Source organism: Mycetomoellerius zeteki, unplaced genomic scaffold (genome assembly GCF_001594055.1).
Source record: "Mycetomoellerius zeteki isolate Tzet28-1 unplaced genomic scaffold, Tzet1.0 scaffold52, whole genome shotgun sequence".
Classification (NCBI taxonomy): Eukaryota; Metazoa; Arthropoda; class Insecta; order Hymenoptera; family Formicidae; genus Mycetomoellerius; species Mycetomoellerius zeteki.
This window is the reverse complement of record NW_017257523.1, coordinates 1216313-1232049: the sequence shown is the minus strand read 5'-3', so window position 1 is coordinate 1232049 and position 15737 is coordinate 1216313. Positions and strand designations below refer to the sequence as shown.

At 35.2% G+C, this 15737-nt stretch overlaps 1 protein-coding gene across 2 annotated transcripts; it reads right to left on the bottom strand.

Annotated features, from left to right (window-relative positions):
* Window positions 1–12297: 12297 nt before the first annotated feature.
* On the bottom strand, window positions 12298–15482 carry LOC108727706 (uncharacterized). Of its 2 annotated transcripts, none has more exons than XM_018455913.1 (7): window positions 15314–15482; window positions 15112–15234; window positions 14019–14081; window positions 13853–13915; window positions 13740–13781; window positions 13584–13658; window positions 12298–12395 (listed from the first exon to the last, which is right to left on the bottom strand). In XM_018455913.1, exons 1-7 carry the CDS (start codon window positions 15428–15430, stop codon window positions 12321–12323), a joined length of 558 nt encoding a protein of 185 aa, XP_018311415.1. In that variant the 5' UTR covers window positions 15431–15482; the 3' UTR covers window positions 12298–12320. The 2 variants fall into 2 exon arrangements, with proteins under 2 accessions (XP_018311415.1, XP_018311416.1); XM_018455914.1 differs by having other exon boundaries at window positions 15351–15482.
* Between the last annotated feature and the right edge of the window lie 255 nt (window positions 15483–15737).

Sequence of the window (15737 nt, the reverse complement as noted above, 5' to 3'; positions counted from 1 at the left end):
GGAGCAATGTCTAGTGAATACGGCGGGTGAGGTAGGATCTCCCAGTTCACTCTTTCTAGATAATTCTTAACGGATTCATGAACACGTGGTCTGGCGTTGTCACGCTGTAAAATTATCTTGTCATGTCTATTTTCCCATTCCGGTCGTTTTTCCTTCACAGCCCGGTTCAAACGTATTAATTGTAGTCGATATTGTTCACCAGTGATAGTTTCAAACGTTTGACATGCACCTTCGTCAAGTAATGCTTTCAAATTGTGCATCTTCAAATTTTTTCGGTGGCTTTCCATGCTCTTCATCATCCAAATCAAAATCATTGTTTCTGAATCGTTTAGATCATTTTTCACACATGCTTACCGATAGAGCATGTTCTTTGTAAGCTTCCACAAGTAAACGATGACTTTCAGCTGCACTTTTCTTTAGAAAAAAATAATGAAGTAAAACTTCCCGCAAATGGAGTTTTTCCAGTACAAAATTTGACATTTTCAATGCGATAAAAATAATAGTTGTTTACACTTTAGTCAAATGAAATGTATTACGTTTTAAAGCTGCGTATACACCTTTCAAGTACATGTATTGCCTATTTTAAATAATGCAGCAGTATGACTATACCGCCATCTATTAAAAATTCGTAAAGTCATACTTGTACACCTAATATATATTCATTCGCAATTCATAAAATTACTTATTTAAAAAGTTACAGCTGTTTAAAACTATATGCAAACATATCTAAAAATATCCATGGTTGCATGTAATGCACTTTGCGATATGCTTATGATATTTACAGACGTCATCGCACTTGGCTTTTTCCGGAATAACGATAAGCCAGCGCAACGGTAGAGTAGGAGTATGAAAAATCTCGTTTTAAAGTCCGCCAAGAGCCGTACCTGTAAATTAAACTTTAATCAAAAATTTCTGTGGAGCAAAAGAATAGCCCGACCGAGTTGCGCTTTTGTAGTGAGCCATAGGTCCGTTGGGTATACCATGGAAAAAAGATCCGAGCCATGATCTGCTTGGTTCCCAGCATCTTTATCGAAATCGAATTTCAGATCGGGTTCGCAAATAGGCTCGTTGTTTTATACGAGCTCGTCGCAAATTATTTTCACTTGCAAAAGTATAGATTTCCAGTCACGATATCAATACGGATTAACGTCGCACCAAATTACCGTGTGGTTGGTCGATTAATTCCATTTTCTCTAATAACTGCATCGAACCCACGGGCATGTCCCATTCGCATCCGAAATCAAATCACCGCGCGTCGGCAGTCAATCTATCGCGTCAATTTCTAAGTGATTGCGTGTCGATACGCTCGATTAGTCAATCGAATTTTGGTGACAGCTTCGCAGTGGAACGTGTCAAATCGTCGAAGAAAAATTTCAAGTCAATTCCGCCGTCTGGGATTCACCTCTAATTATAGCCGCACCTGAAGGGCTATTCCGTAACTCTTAACGCAAGTTTCGTTAGCGTTATAACACCGTTGTGCAGCTTTTATACTATTATATAGCAAAAAAATTGCTGAACTTCATCTAATCAATTTGTCTGTTTTCTGTTCCTGCACTAGATCTCTCTTTCTCGCTTTCGACAAATATTAAATATCCCAGGCAAAGCCTGCGGAGACAGATTTTGAACAGAGTCTGCTACCAATTTTTGATTGCAGAAAGGCACCAAATTGTATACAGAATTTGTATTATCTGATATTGTTAGCAAATTTTCTGCCAGAAATATAACAAAGCCTGCTAGACATGCTATGCCAGCAGATTGTAGCAGAAACCGAGCAAAGTCTTGCATAACCTGACGGCGGATTGAGAGCAGATTAAGAGTGGAACTTGATTCGAGCAGACTCTGCTTAGTTTCTGCCACCAATCTGCTGGCCTATCAACAAGCTTTGTCGACAAATCCATAGCCAAATTACAGATGGCTATGATTTTGTAGTCAAAATCTGATGGAGTTTGCTGCCAATTTGGCCCTAAATTGCTAACATTTTGCTATCAGGGATATTATATATCTATTTTACTGTAAGTTCCAAAAGTGTACACTAGTTCAGCCACAGAAAACAGACCTAATATCTTACAGATAGTATATCTATATATATATATATATATCCCATAAATAATCTAATTTTATTTGAAAAATTAATTATTTCATCTTAATCTTACAAAACAAGCTCTAAAACAATTCTCTTGCTCTACGATTACATTTAATAGGTCATATTTAATTGAGGTATTTCAAATATAATTTCAATTTAATTGACTTATATTAGTAAAACGATATACGATATATTTAATCTTTTAATTAATTGTAGTTACAGAACTTACAAGTGTCTGGGAGGGAGGGGGAGGACACTGCCGTTTAACAGTTCGAAGAAGTTTGCGCAAACGAGTGAAATTACTTCAAATTTCCGTACGGAACAGCGGCCGGGAATAACGGAGGAACGTTACGCGCGATGGCGGCGTACTACGTTAATACAGATGTATGAATTACTGTCACGTACTACGAAGGTTTTCTGTACGCGATGCGTAATTTGTACCACTGCCTGCGCTCCGTCGTGAGATGAATAAATCATTCGCCACTTATCACGCAGAAACTTTCGAACATGCACACAGAGAGATGCACACAGACAACACTCGGAGTCGTTGATCCCACACGTTGGCCGCTGCAGAGTCATATGTAATATGCGCAGTTTAGCTGCAGTTTACCTATTCCCCGAGAGTCCTTTTTCGCTCGACTTTTAAACATAGATGTGTGTATATATATATATAATATATGCGTATGTGTACATGTATACGTATAGATACATATATACGGTGAGGGACGACGTACAACATCCAAACGACAATTTATCCTAGAACGCGTCTCGAACGACGTTAGATATTATTCATCTGAGAATCTCGGGCTTCTCCCCGACCCGACGAAGATCCAAGAGGGCCGACGGGCTGCTTTTCTTCGCGAAAGATGAGAAGAAAGGACGAAGACGGATTTCCGGCGAGTCGCTTGAGGGATTAAAATCTTTTTCTGAGAGACATCGTTATAACGGGAGTCCTTTAAACCGCAGCAAACATTAGTTTATTTCGTACGTCCCGTAATAATTCTAAAAATCTTTTAATAACAAGTAATATATCAATGGTTTAATAACAGATAATATATCAATGGTTAATCTTTTGATTGTACAGATGTGTTGGACTTTTTTAATTAAGAAAAATTAAAGTGATCGTTAAGAAGATTTTTTCCAATGATTGTCTTAAAAGGAAAATAAACATATTGAGTTGATCAGAAAGTCCGTGCTGTTTTTTGCTTCAAAATTTGACACGGACTTTTTGACCGACTCAATATATTTGTTTGAGTACAACAGCTTTAAATGTTCTTATAATTGATAATAGGGAGTTTTTGCAATAACGTGAATTCAGATACGGTGAACGCTAAAGTCACGCTATCCTTTTCTTAATTAGTTGTTAAGAAGAAGATAACCTGACCTTAAACGCTATTGCAAAAACTCCCTAATAATAGAAGAAAACTATCGCAAATGTAGGTGACTTGGGACAATGCAGGTAACTTGGGACAGCATGTATTTTTGTTAAATTTATAATCACACATAATCATGGTATCTATCCATCTCTAAAGAAAGAATCTCTAAAGAGAAAGTTTAAGTTTTAAATTTTCTTTAGTGACTCATGTGTGTTGTGGATGGATACTACATGGATTAAATTTAACAAAAATTAATGCTGTCCCAAGTTACTTTATACATTTACGGTAACTGAAATTAAACCTTTTAGAATATAAACATCCGGATAATATAATATCCAAATTATTTAAAATATTTATTATCCGATTACTCAAATCCAGATGCATGTTTCAATTATGTAAATAATTTAAATCTTAATATATGTAAAAAACTGGATTCATGATATCGCAAATTAATTGCGAAACATAATACGCCAAAATTATTGAAGTTATAACACAAGTTTTACACATATTTCATGATATCACACAAATAAATATATTAAACATTTTTTAAAACATTTCTTTTAGAAAAAATAAAAGTTAAATATATTTTTTTATTTTAAAAGAACAATCAATTTGCGCGCACGAATAATAGCTTTTTTCGACTGTAACGATATTTTCCGGAAAAGCAGTCTTTCAAAGTCAGTGGAAGAAACATAACCAGGAGGAAAGCTAAATAAATTCTAGCCACCTTAGCAATCAGTTTTTTATCTATTCTTATAGTAGACAATTCGAATCTGAATTAATAAATTTGCAGATTAGGATCTGATTTTCATTAAGATTCGATTCATTCGTTTGGATATCTGAATTCGGATAATCGGATAATTCGGCGAATTAATTATCAGGATATCCGAATATTAGCCGAATATTAGCCGAATATTAGCCGAATATAAATCCGAATATTAGCCGAATATAAATCCGGATTGTATTTACAGTTCTACTCTACACGTATATATATCAATGTAATATATCCATTATATACTAGAGAAAATAATAAAACAATTATCGTTACAATTATCATTATAACTATTTATACGGCAGTGGATAACGATAACAATAAAACGTAAAATACAATTAAAGCCAAAGGTATTCAATTCTATCCTACCTCATAAAATTACAATAGTGCAGATGGTGGACTGATAGTACACCACCTGTATTAATTAAAGACTGGGCACAAAATGGTAGCATTTGGCGAGCTAATAAATTCTAAATGCATTAAGCTTTTAGAGCTTAATTGTAATCGCGATCTGCATTAAAGTACTAAATCTGTATTAAACTACTTTGTTTTCTAAAAACAAGAAAAATCTTTTTTAATTAAAAAAGAGAACATAAAAAAGTGATTGTCAGATAATAAGGTTTAATAAAAATTATAATAAACGATTTATTAGGATCATATAACGTGAGCACACAATAAGTAAGAAGCAATGCCTATACCGGTCGAAGTTGGATCTTGAGTGCTTTAAATAACTTCGTGTGACTTTATATCCCACGTTTGTAATTTCTAGAAATTGTGCGCCGAAATAATTTTTCCGATTTAGAAAACGCAACTGAACTACTATAGTCATATCACAAATTAGATTGCTTTATAGCAATTTAATAATATGATGCTTAATTGGCATCATTTTAAGATCTTATAAGGTTTGTTCACGTCGCATGCTCCAACATGTTCCAATATGCTCCTACCATAGCTCTTACTCATTTCAACGCGCTTGATAGAGTGAGTGGAGCTACGGCAGGAGCATGTTGGAGCATGTTGGAGCTTGCGACTTGAACAAACCTATAATGTATTGAAAATTATTAATATAAATTGTCCGTCTCATTTTCTTTGAGTCGAATAATAAGTTCGTATTTATTAATACAATCCTGATGCACAAACACAGAGGAAACACACGATTTTCGAATTTCCGGTCGCGATAAGGGAATAAAGTGCCAAATGTCCGTGGCATGTGGTACAGGACGACGCCGTGACAAGTGTAAATCACGATTCCAGGGAGAGCTCCGCGAGAGTTCGACTTGCCTTGCTTGCCAGTAGCGAGCTGCGAAATCGACGATGCGGGGCGCAGGATAGATGGAACGAAGGAGGGTAGGAGTGTAGGAAGGAAGGAAGGAAGGAAGGAAGAAAAAAGAGAATGCGCGGCACACGTGTGGCCCATTCGTTTCGAATCCTCCCGCCGCCACCTGGTGTGGGCATTGCACGAGGTGCTGGACGAGGCCGAAGAAGAGGAAAAAAAAAGAGCAGTCACGCTCCAGGGGCATTTTTCAGAAGCTGCTTGTCGGCTACCATATCCTGCCCAGCCCATTCCCTCCTCCCATTCCCTCCTCCCATTCCCTCACCCATTTCCTTCTCTCACGTTCACGAAAAAGTCGATAGTTGCGTAGACAGTGTTCTCGGGAGATGGTGAAGAGCGGGTGCCAAAACGAAGGGCGACAGAAGAGACGAAAAGGGGGATCGCGGCTCTCGCGGGCCGTTGTCAGAAGTTACCATCGATTTTTCAAGCTCCTCGTGGGTACATAGGCGACTGACACAATCGGATTTTCTTCGTTCGCCGACCGTCACCCGGGATATTTGTCAAGAGTCCGTTGAGTCTGACCATACCCCAGATACTTGCTACTTGCCCGGATAAGAAAAACCACCTACTAACCCATTGAGAAATCGCTTCCTCCTATTCGTAAAACTTTATTCACAATGTACACGAGATTGTGATTGCTTTGAAAATTAATCAATTACGGGATGGTCGCGAGAAGTGAAATATTTCATTCCTTCACGAAAATGAAATATTTCTTTTTAATCTGTCTTTCTATATAGGTACATGGAGAGAACGGTTTTACTGAAATATCTACAAATTTAGTCAGATACAGTTATAAAAATAATTTTATCGGACCATCAAATATTGGTGCAGGACTATTCAAACTGTTGCTAGAATGTCAAAACTTTTTGCAGCATGCTTGAGCGTCCTGTACAATTATTTTAATAGTCTAACAAAAATATTTTCAGATATATGTCCAGTTAAACTTTTAAATATTTCAGCAAAGCTGTTTTTTTTTCGTATGGTTATATTTATTTTGTATAGATATAAATTCCTTTGTAAATAAAATGTATGTTTAACAATATAGCTTATAGAGCAATGATATATATTGCTTATCTTGAATTTTAGATTTTCCCTTTTTGCGTTAAATCTGTACCGTATAGTACCGGTTGATTTTGATCAATTTGTTCTACACTATATAGTGAAGTGAAATCCTCGTGAACCAAGTGCGAAAACCACGTCCATAAACGCGAAATCATTGTCGGCCGCGTGTCCGAAATTTCCGAAGTTCGAACGTTACAGAGATACGTGTCAGAGCTATTGGGTTATTTCGCGGTAAAGCATGGCGACGCGAGACACTTGCCAAACGAGGCTATCGGCGTGGTAACGTAACCGACACTTGCATAAACAACCTACCCTGCTGCGGTACGATCGATTTCTCAAAGGCTTATCGACACGTAGAATAAATGGGGTTTTCGTGTAATTCCGTCTACAACCAAAGTCATTCTCAAATTGTATTACCACTTCTATATCGCAAAACATTGGCATAACACGTCAATCTGCGAAAGACTGCAAGCCTCTTATAAAATATATAATCACTAGCCATTTGCGGCATCTCTCGACCGCATTTGTATCGCGGTGAACTACTTTTGTAGTATAAAATATTAAACACAAACTTAAATTTGAATAAATCCTGAAGTGCTAAATACATTATTAAAGTCATTTATTTTCAAATAAGAGGAAAACCCCATTTTCAACCGAAGCGAATCTTAGTGCTTGACAATGTTCATATGCAATACACTGAAAAAAATTTTGTTCATTTTTGGTCCAATGAATGATCGTTAATCAATGTCCGACTTAATGTAGTTAATTCATTGATACAATAACTGGATTCATTTATACTACTATATATTCATTCTTGCAATGAATTCTAGAAATAGTTTTATAATCCAAATCATTAGAATTCATCGTGAGAATTCATTGGACCAATTTTCATTATTTTTTCATAATTCAATGAATATTTTATTGTATTTACGTACAGTTTTGAGTCAATGTACGTTTTTCAATTCTATAAATAAAAAATACGATTCTTCCCCTTATTTAATTTATTCTTATCAGTCTAAAATATATTTATAATCATTTATTTTTCACAAATTAAATTAGTTTTAATCATGTAATGGATAAAAAAGGATAATCGCCGTGACGATATTAATAAAGTATACATTTTTCAATAATCTAATCTCAAACACCATTACATCATGCTACATCCATATTTCTTCTCATATTCTTCTTTAATAAACTTATTTTAATTTAATTTGCGAGTCTGTTTCTGCTTTAAGACGCCTTCTATACTCCTTACTATAATCGACTTTACCGATCAACAAGCTCATTGGGCATTGCCCGTTACTGAATACGTGTCAATCGATCTATGCCAGTCGGCACAAAATGACAATCAGCAAACATACGGCTTTACTGACTATAGTCGATGGGTGACAAAAGAAGCCAAGTCGAGTCGCGTAACAAAAGCACAAACATCGATCAATCCTTCAATTTCAATCTTTGTGCGCACATAAAGAAATTTCTGAATTTATATTCAAAATTGTAATTCAGATTTAATATTCATCGTTATTAAATACCGAGCTTATTAAATCTGTTAAATCTCGCTGCCAACTAACTTCAACTTTACGTCACAATGCTATAGCTTTACTGTATACTAAACTTAATTATATAGACACGCGGCTTTACAGCAAGCAGGAAACATACAAGTTATACTTTTAGACGTCTATGCTATGCCAGCAATAGTCTGCATGCTGTAAGGTTTCTTCTACTTTAAAAATTCTCCGCACGGTTCAGTGACCACGTAGTGTAGGAGATATAGAAGCTACTCTATACCCGATTCTCCAACGTCAACACTAGGGTTGCCATTTTACGAGGTTTAAAAATCCGGAGATCGTAGCACGGAGATGAAGTAGGAGCAGGGGAACCGCTTTTCCACTGAATTATCAAGTCAAACATAAAAAAAATTGTCAATATTTTTTTACCACATATCTAAGACAAACGCACGATATCTCTCTCTCTCTCTCTCTCTCTCTCTCACACAAATATTTAAAGTAAGTATAAACGTTTATCGCAGTTTGCATTCGTATTAAGTCAGCAATTATTTCTTTGTGATGTTAACACATAGTCTGCGGTTTGCGGAATATTTCGCACAAAAAAAATTAGCTTTATGATCGGTCCTGAACTTCGGGATTATAATCCATTCATCAATGTTACATCGGGCAAACATGATATATTCCCTCACGTTAGTTCCCACAAGCATCAAATGCGGCTCCATATATCATAAGTTTAAAATATCGAACCATTTAACTGTTATCTAAAGATGTTTGATGCTATCAAATGAGTGCGTTTTATTGTAAGAATTGTTTTGTGTCGTATAAAAACAGGATTGTCTCACAAATCTTCATTATAAAATCTTCCATAAGTTTTTTCTGATTTCAAGGAAAAATTTCATGATTTTCTTTGATATTTTTAATAATATTTTGAATTTTTTTTTGTATTTTTGTTCTGATTTAAAAGTCAAAAATTTTTTTGTTGCGGGAGAAATTTAACACAGCAATGTAAATTACCATTAATGTTGCTGACACTGATTGCATTTATTATTAAGTTAATGGTATTCTAAAACTATGTAGATGCGATATACGCATATTAAATTCCATTAAAGTCAAAAATTTTCATTTTTCAGAAAATTGTTCAAAATTCTCTAACTTTTCCCTAATTTACCCTAATCGTTTTCAATTTCCCTAACATTTCTCTGATTTCTCTGACTTCCAGTTTTGTGGTAACTCTGCAAAAACATCAAATCAATTTAGAATCTAAAAAAAAGTTAATAGGAAAAGAAAGAAAGTATTAGTATAAATCGAACCATTTTATCATTCTATAAAACATCATGATGTTTGATGCTATCAAATGCAACAATTTGCATTTATTTTTTCGTTTGCGTGCGGTTAATTTTCATCCGCGTGCAGTGATGGTCATTCTGCGTCAGCATTTGCGAATTGCGAATTATGTAGAGGCACCTTAAAAAACAATTATCAAATTAATTTAGATTCTAAAAAAAATCAAAGGAAAAAAGAAAGTGATATAACCGCGCGATATTATAGAATTAAAGTTCCTACATAGATGCCGTATTTCTTTAAGACTCCAACTGTTTTTAACAGTTCCCTTTTAACTCGATTTTATACGCTAGGGAAGAGGAAATAGACAGAGAAATCCAAGTTTAACGATACGGTAACGATCTACTGTTTATAACGAGGTCCTTTCCGAAGACTGTTCTCACGAATCGGTCGGAATGCAATACTTCCCGAACCGTAAGCGACTACTGCGGTTCGATAGGTGCGGGATCGATGGCCGAATAAACAGGCCGAGCGCGCGCGGCGCGAATCGATCCGTCTCATCCCCATATCGATATCGGATGCCGCGTAGCGCATTCGTTAGATTGCACCCCGGAGCTGCAAGTCCGGCCTGACGTAACGAGGCGTGCGAACAGCACGGCGTGCCGTGCCGTTCCGTTCCATGCCGTGTCGTGCCGTGCAATATCGTGCCGTGCCGTACCGTGCCGAGCTGAACGGAACGAGCCGAAAGCCAGAGCGCATGTCGATGCCTCGAGCGGCAGCAGCCAATGGACTGGCTAAAATATTAAACGGGAGCAAAGACCCTGTTCTCATACGCCACGTAGCTGCGTTCAATTCCTGAGCCAGTCTCTCCAACCCCGTGGCGGGGGATCGAAAGTGGAAACAGACGGTTGTAGCCAGACTCGCTGCGCCGCGTCAGTTCGGACCGGCACTACTGGCGACATCCGTAAGCTTAGGCGAGAAAAGAAAAGGGATGGTGCGCGATCGGTCGGCACGGGGGTGAGTCAACTTTAAATCAGGAATAGAAATAGATGTTTATATATAAACGAAATGTAGGTCGAATAGCATAAGATATTATTTTAGATTCAAAAAATATTATGTTGGCTCAATTTAGAAAGATAAAAATACTTTACATTATATCCTTATTTTTTCTTTGTTCTTTTCATAAGATTAAAAAAAATTTTTGATAATATAGTATATACATATTTCCACGAAACTTTTCATGTTTAAACGTCAGATGAATGTATTCTTAATTAAATAATTTAATAATTTATTTAAATAATTTTAAAATGGAAAGAAACGCGATTTATATTTATACACCTAATCCGACATAGTATTCTTGTCTCTGATTTCTTTCCGTTTTTCCGCAACGTGAACTTATTATGGCTAAAGTTGTAGAAAGTACATGTATTAATACATTTTGCACCGGCACAGTTTTGCGCAACAACCACGTGTAGCATAAACACACACACATACACGTGATCGTCTTGATATAATAGACGTTAAAGTTCGGTAGATTGTAATCATGCTAAATTGTCTTTTCTTATTTCCAAGTTGGATAATAGTGTTAAACTTCAATGGTTATTGTCTCGAAACAATAGTGTTGTGCTCACAATAGCTCTTATTATTACGTAACGTATATATTACCTATATATTCAGCAACTTCTCGATCTTAAGGATTATTTGATTAATTTTATGTTAAATGAGTCGTTTGCAATATAACTATAATAAATAACTATAATAAATTTTTCATTTTGTAGAACTAAGGTCTGATTTCTCTGTTACTATCACTGAAATGCGTTCTGGAAAATTCGTTTGATTAAATAGAATTTTCAACGACATTGTGAATTTCTGAAAGTTCAAGTTAATCGACTTTTAATTGATAATTTCTCAACTGACAGATCGTAACGTATTATCGATTTGACTTTTGCATATTACATAAGAATGAATAATTGAGTAGAATGAATAATCAAACGAATATGTATATAACATACGTGTAATGGAAAGTATTGAGAAAAATGATACATCCTGAATGGTCGCCTTTAATGATTTTCGTGAATACGTTCTAAAATAACATGGTTTAAAATGGTTGAATATCGAAGCATGGGAGAGAGAAAGAGAAAGAGAGAGAGAGAGAGGAAGAGAGAATAACGTAAGCGATGTTATGGCGTTTACTTTTTACAAAACGCAACAGCACTCGTCGTTCACATGTGGTTGACCGCAAAAAAGATCGTCACATTTTTTTTCAGCGAGTTTCGGCACGTACTAGAGTTTCAGCATCCCGTGTCGCCGCCTATTTCAGCGCAAAAATTTTGTCAGAAAAACTATGCGTTTGCACGTGATACAGTCCATTTAATAGGTCACGATTTATACTGCTTTGCATGTGATCATACGAAAATTACGCGTGTTGGACAAGGACGCAGAACAACGATACTTCGATGACAAAACCATTGTTTGCAACTGTTTTTCCGCTACGTGAAAATGTTTTCGAAATACTTTTATCGAATGAGATAAAGTTATAATTCACTAAATTTTAAATTAATTCGTATCTAACACGTATCGTGATATTATAACTTGTGCTCTACATCCATAAATACGGCGAACGGATCTAATATAATTTTAGATCTAGTATATAATTTTGAGACGTTTATCAAATCACGAAGGGTCATAAATGTTTATAATTAAATACCATCAACGAGAATATGTGAAAATGTGTGTTATTGGTTCACTGTATTCCACAAAATTTATATTACATATTTAAAATGTGACACGAGACAACATTACGTTTATATCAATTATACATCTCTAATGAAAACATCATAAATTATAAAATGGAGAGCAAAATATTTTATCAAATTTTACATATAAATGTCTTCTTTTTCACTTGCTACTTTGATGCTTCTACGTTAATAGAGCGATGATATACCTTTGGTGATCTACTACGACGCCACTCGGATTGTTCCTAGAGAGATTATTATTAATAGAGTTTTATATATATGTATATATAATGTTTGTATAATAGATACATTATCAGCATAATAATCGGATATAGTTACTATCAACAAATTTTAATGACAATATTCAATTAATGCAATATACATTACTTTTGCATGTCAATAATTTTATCAATAATAAATATTTTATTAGGGGGTAAATGAATTAATTTACACAATATAATGATGCATGTACCACGGAAAAAATTCGTCACATATTGATTAAAAGAAACTAAACTAAAGCAGAAGTTTCTGACTTGCACAATTTCAACTTATTTCGTCAATTATTATCGATATTATCGAACAGAATATCATTTGGTGATAAAAATCTTAATTCTTTAAGAATGTGATATTTATAGTAATTGTGGTATCGCCTTATTAATAATACTTTCAATGACTCATCACTAATTTAGAAGTTCAACGTTGAATATCAATTCTATTATCGGCAAGAAATAAAAGTATGGCACGCTTAATTAAAGCACCGAAATATCCGCGTTCAGAAAGAGTTAACAACATGAGTAAAAATATATGCCGTCGCGAAAGATAAACTCGGATAGCCACAGAAAGGTCTGAGATAGGGTCGAATCTAATTTTATGTCTGCCGATCGAACGCGACTACCTGCCGGATATATACCGAGACTGATCTAATGCCCGACGCAACGACCGAAAGTCGCAGAGACCATGATACGTTTATACGACCTTTGGTAATTCAGAGTTTATAGGTCGTCCTCGCGTGTAGCGAAAGAGATACTCCTTTCTATCGTAACAATATCTCACGCGTATACGCGGAAAATTGCATAAATGCGTTTTATTAAATCTCTCATTCATCGACGACGGCAAAATTTTAATTAAAAGCGAGTTCGCGATTGGCACACGGGTTATCCGTAACCCTTTGTAAGAGTTTCTACGAGTTTCATCGTATTCATCTCTGCGACCTGCGGGTTATTAAATTATTTAAGGTCGATGATCGCGCGTAAATTCTGAATAGGGATGAGAATAAGCTATGGATCGATTATTTTTATCAATAGCGTTGAATTAAAAGGCGACAAAGGATACGCGTGGATAGCGCTCAATTTTGGAACGAGATTTTTTTTTTATTTACTCTAGTAACGACCCGACCGCACAATGCGTCCCATTTATCGTGACAAATAATTTACCTCGGGCTTCAATAACTTCTCGATACACGACATTTTGCTGTTCATTATTTCCAATTCCAATTGCTCTTTGCGTAGCTGTTACAACGAAATCCGGATATCCGGATATTAAAATATTTAATTAGTGAGAGTAGCGAAGGATAGATTATCGAGACCTACCATTTTCTTCGTTTTTTCTTGAAACACGTTCATTCGTTGTAACTAGAGATTAAAATTATTAGCGTGACGAAGAGAACGTTAACCGTATCCTTTAAAAATTTTAACAAACTTACATGCTTGTGAATACATTTATATGGAGGTATGATGCTAACGACACTTTCCATTCGTGGTAACTTCTACAAATTATGGGCAATTGATGCTTTTAAAATGTGGTTCAATATCTCTCTAGCCTCGATCAAACTTCAGTTTAGCTGCGATTGCCGAAACTGTCCAACTTACCTTCTCCGCTTTTTCGAACAATTCACGAAAAAGTGTATCGTTTAACGTCACCATATTTAAACCCTGATATGAAAACAGAATTAAATATTTAAAGTAATTAATATATTAAATTAAATTTTTGTTTTATTAAATTAATCTTTCTATTTTTTTGTATTTATTTCTGATTCTATATTAATATTCTCCATTATTGTATGCTGAGTTTGTTAAAAATAATAACGAATTGTTATAAAATTATCGCGTGTTTTCTGAATAGAAACTATTTTAGCAAGACATAAATGTCGTGAAATAAAGATAACAGCGGATTAAAGGGTAGTAAAAATATGTTTGCAAATTTGTCAAGTTCAAAGTTGTAGCTTCTGAACGTCGTTACGCCGATAAGAATTAAAGCAAACGTTATTGCGTGGGAGATATGTAGCTGAAATCCTCTTCGTCAAGAAGGCGTATACTTTATATGTGTAAGAATTATATTTGTTACAACGTGGCACGTGCGCGGATATATCAGTATTCAAGTGATTGCCCCGCAAAGTTGTTTACATTTTCTTTAAGCCGGCAAGAGAGTTTGGCGCTGGCAAGGTTTTCGAAAGATACGTGACTCGTTTTCTTTCGTTACGATATATATAACGGTGAGCATTATCTATTCAAAACCTGGTCACGAAAGGGAATATATCGATAATTTCGCGACGTCGATCGTTTATTGTTCCTTGATTAATTACACGCTGAAATAACATTATTACGTTGGATTTAAAGCAAACAATTAATTATAGAATCGTGTACTCGTATTGTCATGGCGTTTTAATTATTGTATCGAGTCATACGGTATCATATGCAAATTAATTGCCAGAATAATAAGCTCACTTGAATTTTCTCTACCAAACCTAATAATTCGTAGAAGCTTTCATGCTTGTTATTATGAATAAAATTAATTAATAGACAAGTTTTTAAATACGATTAATACAATCTAAACCCTTTTCGTTAATTATCTGATAAATTTTATGCCTAATAAAATAAAATAATTATTACATGTACGAAAAAAGTAAAACTATAATTCTGTTATCCGTCCTCTAATTAAAATTATTCTATATAATAAACTCACCGCTATCGAACAGGCGGCCATAATTACTACGAAGATGAAAGTAACAAAAGTCACCGCTCCGCAATAAGCACTTAAATTGAAGAATCGTCTTAGATTATAATCAGCGATGAGAAATCGGTATATCTGAAACAAAGCACGATTCGCGTGAAAAATTAAAGTCCTCGACAGAACTGGACTAACCTAATCAATCCGCATTTCTGACCAGCGAATTCAAACCATATCCGGATGTTCGATAGTACTTGTACAATCTAGTGTCGTCCATAATGGGGAGGGCGATAACTACCGAATAATTTGTCGAGATCGTGCCACGATACCGCATCGATGTTCGGGGAGAGATCGCGGAAACGGCCAGTCTACCGTTTAAACGAATGTTTGACAGGCGATGGTGGTACGCATCGCGATCGATCAACAAACAAATGACGGTAAACAGACGAATTGCTGTAACATTGGTCAAACAATACACACAGCTCGATATTCTTTCATAAAGATGAAAGGTAATCAAGTGTACACCCTTCTCAAAAAATAATTGTATAAAGCTACTTAAAAAAAAATAAAATTCAAATAGTAGTATCTCTAATTCTCCTTAAAAAAATAATATCACAGAACTGCCAATTTAACACTAAATT

Excerpts from the sequence above, each read along its gene's own strand:
- LOC108727706 (XM_018455913.1), bottom strand. The coding sequence starts at position 15,430 with ATGCGGTATCGTGGCACGATCTCGACAAATTATTCGGTAGTTATCGCC. Across the intron at positions 14,082-15,111 it reads TGGCCGCCTGTTCGATAGCG|GGTTTAAATATGGTGACGTT; the intron begins GTGAGTTTATTA and ends TTTTCATATCAG. Across the intron at positions 12,396-13,583 it reads AGAAGTTATTGAAGCCCGAG|GAACAATCCGAGTGGCGTCG; the intron begins GTAAATTATTTG and ends TAATCTCTCTAG.